Raw genomic sequence first — 8,518 nt, 5'->3', positions numbered from 1 at the left:
ACAGGGGCCTTAGAGGTTGGCATCCTGTCTGGCACTGACAGTTGCTTATGTAATCTTACCTGGACAATTACTATAACAGCAGTGCTGCTTGGAGCAGTGAAGGTATACAGTAGGAAGGCCAGCATTCCAGCCCACGTAACCTAATGAAGAGCCACACATCCCCAGCAGCTCAAGCACTGGCACACTTCACTAGATGTGGGTTGGCTAAGTGGCTTCAGCTTCCTGCAGCGGCCTGGCCTTTACAGTACCACCTATGACAACCAGCAGGCTCAGTACTATCCTGGCCACTGCAGAGCAGCAGATGGCCATCACCAGGTGGGAGGCAAGGAGGATGGAATGGCTGTACCTATGGGCAGGTCCCAAGGTTGCTGAAACCCGCCTTAGGGCTGCCTTGTGCTCACTGGGGAGTGTGGACTCTCAAGCTGGCTTGGAACCACAGAGCCAACAGGCCCTTCAAAGCGAAGAAAAGAACAAGTCTGAAGACCCATCAGCCTGTCACTCACACATGGGATCTGCTCCACACCATGGTCCTGGGCCAGGACTGGAGACATGGCACTCAGCTGTGTGGGCTTCTTGTCTTGGTGTTGAACACACCATGGAGTAGGGGTCAGCGAGACCAAAATACGATAAACGTGAACCAAGCTAACTGCAGCAGACAGGGTGAGAGGCTAGGACAGGGCAGCAAGGGGGGCCGGTGGGACATGTCTGTGTGGTGACAGTGGAAGAGAAAATGATGAGGGACAGAACAGGACCTCAGACAGCTGGCGTTAGGATCCACTCCCAACAGCAGGGACAGCAGCCCTGTCCTGCTTGGGTTTTGTTTGAGATTTTTGTTGTCAAGTTGACAACAAGCTAGTCATCTGGGAAGAGGAATCTCAATTTGAGAAAATGTCTTCAGACTGCCCTGAGGCAAGTCTGTGGGGCATGGTCTTGATTTATGATTGCTATGTGAGGGCCCAGCCCACTAGGAGCAGTGTTACCCCTGGGCAGGTGATCCTGGGTTGTATGAGAGAGCAGGCTGAGCAAGCCACAGAGTACAAGCCAGCAAGCAGCACTCCACGGCCTCTGCTTCAGTTCCTGCCTCCAGTTTTCTCGTACCTTGAGCTCTTTGCCCCTTCGTGATGGACTGCGAGCTGTAAGGAGAAATAGTCTCTCCTCCCCAAGTTCCTTTTGGTCATGGTATTTATCACATCAATAAAAGTAAACTAGGACAAGCCCCAAGAGGGACAACCAGGCCTGGGAAAGGAAAAGGAAGGAACAGCGGAGCTGGAACAGGGTCAGGGCTGGAAGTCGGGTGAGGCCAACTGGTTTGAGATGCCACAGTGTAGACAAAGACCTGCAAGTGGGAAGGCTGGGAGCTGAAGAAAGCAAGAGGAGCCTGGTCCAGTCAGTGATTTCCACCCAGTGGCACCAGTGGACCAGAGGGCAGTGGCAGAGGGGGCAGGACAGACTGCAAAGGCCTAGATGGACATCAGACTAGGCTTTGGGATGGTAAGGGTCTTGGGTGGGGAGTGTTGGTCCATGTGGGATGCTTACACTGACTGGTTGGTACCATGGTAAAATGCTGGAGACAGGGAGACAGGTGGCAGGACAGGCACTATCTCCAGAGCTCCTCGGTCACCTGAACTGTAACACTGCAACACAGGACAGGCAGGCACTGGTCATCCCAAAGCAGGGACCGAAGAGCCACCTTGCCCAGTGCAGTCCTAAGGGCAGGGCTACAGGGACTACCCCTGAGCTACACCTTGAAGACTCTGAGGGTGCAGGGCATCCTGGGACTGGGGACTCACGCTCCCCACCCACAGGCCCCAACTCCAAGCCCTGGCTTTTCTAGACAGGTTCTGCTTTTCTGCCCGAGTTCAGCAGAGGCAAAAAATGGGGTGACCTGTGTGACATCACTGGAACCACCAGCCTAGCCCCTCTAGAAGGAACCTATGGCCAGATCCTTCCTCATCTCGGCCAGTATGGGTTCTGACATGTTGGGGCAGAATAGAAGCAGGCAGGGAACCACAGTGTGGCAGATCAAGGAAGGGTATTGGGTACTGCAGTGGTGAGCCCAGGGACCAAAGGGGAGGAGCTGAGGAAGGAAGGAAGGCAGGCTGAGGTGAGCGGGTGAGAACCATTACTGTGAGTCCTAATTCAACCCAGTCATCTGAAATCAAAACAGGGCCTCAGCAGGGTGTGGCATGTGACTGTCAAGGGAAATGGAGCCAAAGGCAGAGCAGCTGTGTAGTGGGTAGCTATTCTGGCTATGATCTTGAAGCACTGCCCCTAGAGATGTAGCAGGTAACTGCTCTATCTGTCTATGACCTTAAAGTACATGCCCTGGGGCATGGCCTTTTGGGATGCTTAAGACCTGAGATGCACGCGCGCTGTTCTCTCACTCGTGGTTTTAGATGCTGAGACAGACCAGGCAGAAGAACAGCATGGACCATAGCTCGGCTTTCCAGGACCCTACAATAAATCTCTCGTGCTGTAGTGAGTTCTTATCCCCTAATAAATTCCTCGTCCTTTAAACAGACTCCATGGATTTCTCACCATACCTGGCGCCCAACATGGGTTGGGTGGGTCCTCCCTGGCCCTTATCCATGCAGATAAACCGCCAGGAGAGCTAGCCTCTTACTCCCACTAGCTCAGACCCTGGCTGCCTCCCAAGCCATGGATTTCTTGCCATATAGCTGCTAAACTGAGGGGTGTGCTCTGGTTTGGACACCAAACAGCAAGGGCTGGACAGGACATGTAGATGCCATGTCCCTGATGTAGATGCCAGGGACAAGGAGGCTGGACTGACTCTCAGGCTACTAGCTGAAATAACTGGTGGGCAGATGGGGGACAAAAGGCCCCATGGGAACAGCACAAATCAAGTCCAGCCCAGCCTGCAAGGGGCTACTGCATTTGGGACCAGAGTATGGTGCTATTGTAGCTGTGGACACCAAGGCCAAGATCATGGACCAAAACCACAACAAAAGCAAAACCACCCAGAGCCAGACACAGAGACACCTGCCCAGGGCTGCCGTTCTGTTCACTCCTCGCCATGGGGAACCTAGCCCCACACAAGCTCTAGATTGCAGAGCACAGCAACCATCAGGAAACATTTACTAAAAATGTGTTAAGAGCAAAGTTAACAATGGAGGCAGTTCATATGCCATGTGGCTGGCCAGGCCCCTGTGATAACTGGGCCACGAGGGTCAGCCCACCAACAGCCGGAGCCACGCAGGACACAGCTAGTGCTGACGAGTCCGCAAGGACTTTCTGCTCGACTTGGAGACGCCAGCCTCCCTCTCCTTCTCAGGGTCGAAGACTTCTGTGTACAGAACAGGAGGGAGACACAGTGAGTAGCATGATGAATGGACTGACCACACAGAACACAGCTGACGTCCATAGCTATTTCTCATGGAGAGGACCTGTCCTATCTGTAATATTCACTGCTAACCCTCCTCCCCCAGCACGTGAGCCAGGCAGCAAAGTTCACTGAGGGAGCTGGGAAGTAGCTTTCCCATCCCACTTCCTGGAGGGCTATGAGGAAAGCCTTGTTTGGTACTCTCACAAGCCTTGGGGTCTCTAGTAGATTCTAGAGCCCTTTAGAAGAAGGCAGGCAGTCAGCTTTCACCTGTGCATCAGTAGGCCACCAACACTGACCTTCATGCTTGGAGTCTTCCTCAGCCCTCCTTCCAAAGGTACTCTTGGTGCCCAGCCTCAGAACTGAGACCATCACAAGGCCACCCTATCCCCTGGGCACTCTGGGGGCCATGTACCTGGTATGTCATGGGGCCAATAGTCGTTACAGTGTGGGCAGCGTGGTTCAGAGGTGGACTGGAAGTACTTGGCCACACAAGGCAAATGCATCCTAATACCACACGTCTCGCAGCTTTGACCCTGAAACAAGAATGGCCAATAACCATGGAGCCAGGACATCCCTCAACTTCACAAACCTTCAAAAAGCTGCAAGAAAATAGCTAGCAGGCTGGAGGATTTAAACTTCCAGACCCCAAGGCCTACTGTAGGGCCTGTACTACAGAATTTTGAACAAGTGGACGCAGGTGGGAGAAGCTGAAAACCTCACTTTCACCAAGTCCCTGTAGCTCCAGACTCAGGCTCGCTGCTCAGAGATCCCCAGGTGGGAGGTATAGACATAGAGCTTTGCAGTAGGTTGAGTGGCAACATGTATCACATGCTTTAGATCAACACAAGCATGGAGTAAGCCACAGACTCCAAGAGTCTGACCATGGAAAGATGACAGGCACCTGTGGATACCATCACAGAAGCTCAGCATGAAGCCTGGTTGCCCAAGATTTTAAAAAAGCAAACATAGGCACCCAGCCTGGTTGAATGGTGGGAAAGCCTGCAAAGCTGCAGTGAGAAGCAGAATGGTAGGTACAGAGAGACATTTGTCACAGAGCTACCAAGACTTAAGAGACTCTTTCTCCTGAAAAGTTATCAGCCAACACCCACAAGCACCTTGGGCTAGAACAGAATGCCCAGGGAGAGAACTAGGGATGCACCAGCAGGTGAGTGTGTCATGGCCTGTCCAGAAGGTGCCTGCTCCTGGGGGATATAACAGTGTAGGCCCAGTGGGCTGAGCATCAGGACTCCGCTCCCACTGTATCATCAGTACCTGGATGAGGAGGCTGTGGCAGATGTTGCATATCTTCACAGCATCCGGGTAGGTCTCTCGGATGAACTGCTCCATCTCCAAGATGGCCCGGCCATGCAAGGTGAACTCCCCTTCCTTCTGCGGGGACACAACACACCCACACACTGGCTCAGTGCTGACTCCCCCGATCTTATGGCCCAGAGTACAGGAGGACAAGGTCTGGATGCTCTAGTTACTGCAGGCTGTCACCAATCCCAGCCAATGTCAGCAACGCCCCCTCAGCCAAACTTCACGAAAGGGAAACTAAGGTAGAGATCAAAAAGACAGTGGAGGTGAGGATCCTGTTACCCTTAGACCTCGGACGGTCCCTTCACCTTTATAGATGTGATAACCCCATGATCAGATAGTGGAGGTGAGGATCTTGTTACCCTCAGACCTCAGACGGTTCCTTCACCTTTACAGATATGATAACCCCATGATCAGACAGTGGAGATGAGGATCCTGTTACCCCTAGACCTCAGATGGTCCCTTCACCTTTACAGATATGATAACCCCATGATCAGACAGTGGAGGTGAGGATCCTGTTACCCTTAGACCTTGGACAGTCCCTTCACCTTTACAGATGTGATGCCTCACAAGTGAGTCACAGTCAGTGTCTTCAGCAAGGGAAGACTGAGGCCAAGTAAGAGAGGCATTCTCCCAATGGGTGACCCAAGACAACCCCAGCCAGATGCCTACTTCTACTATCCCTTCCCACCAGTGCTCCCACATCACTGCCAGCCCTGTCACTTTACAAATGAAGCTGGAAGGAACCCCCATATTGGTGTGAGTGGCAGAGCCTCCAAAGGAAGTCAGGCCTCCTGGTCTCCGTGTCTGTGTACAATCCACTCCCCAGGAACTGTACAGTTACATAACTAGGTAGCAAACACCGCCACCTATCAGGCAGAGGTAAGTCTGCTGAAAGAGTTTCATCACAGTCAACAATCAGCAATGTGGACTCAGCCACATTCACAGCTATCCCTGCTTCTTTGATGAGAAGCTGGAAGAGCCAGCGTGGAGTCTTGGTGGTCCTGGGCATGTGAGGTGGCCCGAGGGAAGCTGATGGCACCCAAGTAGAGGGAGGCTGAGGAGACAGCCCCAGTGGTCCTCCTGCTGTCACTGTCTCTCATAGCCAGAGCTGACTTGAGTTTGGGACAGTTACACACCTCAGTTCCCTCCCACCCCACCACATGGTGGGGAAGGTGCTTGTGGATGCTGGGCTCCTTTCCAAGGCAGAAGCTCAGGGATCCATCTATGAAGGGGCCTGGTAACCAAAGAAGTGAGTGGAGGTGGGCTAGGAGAAGGGGGGCAGGGGAAGGGAGTTCAAAACTAGGAAGGCCTTTGTACACAGAGACTAGTCCTGAGCAGTAGATATTGCTAGGTAGACAGAGACTTGGAGCCTTCTCGGGTGTGGTGGGAGCATGGCTGACTCTCGTCCAGTGCCTGTTACCTCCCAAAGATCTCAGATCCACTGGGGCAGCCCACTACTTAGCCAGCTCCATGACCCACCTTCCCCAGCTCTTGAGGCCAGACCCCACTAGAGGGAGCCAACCTAGCATGTGGGGAGATGTGGCTAGTCCCTGGTGGACCAGGCTCTGATGCCTGCACTTACCACCCTCCAGTCCAGAGCCTCCCAGTGGACCACCCAGCTGAGAGTACCTCAGAGCCAAGCCAGGGCCCCAGGACAGAAAAGTGCCCTTGAGGGATACATGTGGGAAACCTTCTTAGCAGATGCAGGCTGCATTTCTGAGGCTAAAGGTGACTGTAAAACTCAGTCCCTCTGATCAAGGAACTGGCTGCCCAGGAAGGCTGGTCAGGGACCAGCCAGCAACCCAGTCATCAGTCCTTCAGAAGGTCCCCCACAGAACTCACAGCCGCCCTGCCCAGGCTGTCTGGGCCAGAAAACACAGCCAGAGACAGTGGAGGAGCCAGGAAGTGCTCTCCCAACCACACACTCTACGGCCTGAGCCTATGCCTTCCTTCACCAGGTACACGGTAAACAAGAACTCCAGAGGTGCCCAGTGGCAGGGCTGAGGAGATTGAGGGGCCGATGGGTGCCAAGGCAGAGGCAGCTGGCACACTGGTTTCTGTAGCACTCCCCTCCACATAGCTCCAGAATTCTTCAGAACTCACATCAAGCCCAGGTAACAGCTCAGCTTTCCCTGCAGAAGGCAGAGCCAGCATCTCCATTCTGAAAGGAGGGTACCAGAAGGACCTGGATGCCATGGACACCATGGTAGGTAGGCCTCAAGACACCGGAGGTAGGAACCTTCCTCTCAGCAGCAAAGAGCTGGGCAAAAAGATCTGTCCACAGTGAGCAAACGTTTCTACTACCATCTGTAAGTTATAAGTACACTGTCTCTGGAACTTCATCTGCTAGCCTAGTCACCCATTCAGGAAGCATTTATCGAGTGCTACAGGTGTCAGGCACAGTCTGCCACAGGGCAATGAAGTCAGAAGCCCTGCTCTCAAAAAGTTTGCCTCAAAGAGAGCACTCCAAGAACATTCCACATGGACAAACCCAGCCCAGAGGACAAGAAGAGACTGAGTCACTGGTGTGCTACAGGCACCTAACCAGGCTGCTACCTGGGCTTCACGACTACAGAGTGTCAACATGAGCCAACCACCACGCTGTGCTCAACACACACTATCACGGGACACACAGGATGTCCCCAAGCTCGTCCTCACTCCCGATGGCCACTCGTACCTCTCTTCCCAGCCGATACCCAGGATTAGAACTGTAGCAAGGTTCCCAGAGAGGAAGTTAAGGGCAACTGAGGCCACAGATGGTGGCCTCAGGCTATGGGTCTGACTTCCCTAAGAAGTGGAGGACAACACAGCACTGCCAGCAGATATATGCTGGGGCTCTTGTCAGGGCGGAGCTGTGATCAACAGGACAACCTGAGTCCAGGCCTGGGCTTATGCAAACAGCAGTGCCTTTTATGGGACAAAACTTGGGGCATTTGCTTTACACCAGCCAGGAGGCTTCATCACAAAGCCTGCTTCTCTCCCATACCCACTGTCTGCATGTCCTCTTTGCACCTCTAGGGTCAGTGTCATAGTGGAGGGACCAAGAGCACCGGCCCTCAGCAACATCATGCCGACCGACAATGCCACCAGAACAGGCACTGGAAAAGCCGCCTATGGCAGGGGGCCCAGCAAGGCACTTCACACCCTCACTCCTGCCCCTTCCGTGCCAGGATTCCTTTCTGCCCAGGTACAGGAATGAAAGAGCAGTCACCTGCACCAGGAAGCAGACCCAGGCAGGTGGTAGGGCCATGCCCATCCCAGCAACTTGCCCTTTATCTTACTTACTTTTTCACTGCTGGGACCGAGGTAACTTATAGAAGAAAGCATTGATTTGGAGCTCACAGTTCTGAGGGTTAGAGACCATGGCCATCACGGCAGACAGGCATGGTACTAGAGCAGTAGCTGACAGCTCACATCCTGATCCACAAGCAGGAGGCAGAGAGCACACTAGTGATGATGGGAGTCTTTGAAACCTCAAAGCCCACCCCCCAGTGACACACTTTCTCCACCAAGACCACACCTCCCAATCTTTTCCAAACGGTTCCACTAACTGGGGACCAAGCAGTCAAACATATGAGCCGGTGGAGGCCATTCTCATCCCAACCACCACACAATGCCTCTGCCTGCACCAGGGCTCAGGTGAACCCTTTAGTGATTCCAGCCTCTTCTACCTGTGGCTGCAGCACCCAAGACAGACCATGTGAGTGTCAGGGAACACAGGCACTCCTCATAGGTCACTGAAAGCTTAAAGCAGAGAAGGAACCGCCACAGGTGGGCCTGGCTCAGCTGACATTGGTTGGATATGAATGTGGATTTGGAAGAAAAACTGCTGTGCACTTTCAAGTGAACCAGGCC

The 8,518-nt window shown here is 53.4% G+C and overlaps 1 protein-coding gene across 2 annotated transcripts in view; it reads right to left on the bottom strand.

The window, feature by feature from the left end:
- Positions 1–3,079: 3,079 nt before the first annotated feature.
- The window catches only part of Nsmce1 (NSE1 homolog, SMC5-SMC6 complex component), a 28,357-nt gene continuing 22,918 nt past the window's right edge, over positions 3,080–8,518 (bottom strand). For both annotated transcript variants that reach the window (XM_059267219.1, XM_059267222.1), the window contains exons 6-8: positions 4,616–4,732; positions 3,756–3,876; positions 3,080–3,304 (exon numbers count right to left, since the gene is read on the bottom strand). In XM_059267219.1, coding sequence (XP_059123202.1) covers positions 3,225–3,304; positions 3,756–3,876; positions 4,616–4,732 — 318 coding nt within the window. In that variant the 3' untranslated portion in view covers positions 3,080–3,224. The remainder of the gene's footprint in view (positions 3,305–3,755; positions 3,877–4,615; positions 4,733–8,518) is intronic.

Source organism: Peromyscus eremicus, chromosome 1 (genome assembly GCF_949786415.1).
Source record: "Peromyscus eremicus chromosome 1, PerEre_H2_v1, whole genome shotgun sequence".
In the NCBI taxonomy this organism is placed as follows: Eukaryota; Metazoa; Chordata; class Mammalia; order Rodentia; family Cricetidae; genus Peromyscus; species Peromyscus eremicus.
This window is presented reverse-complemented; position numbering and strand designations above follow the sequence as displayed.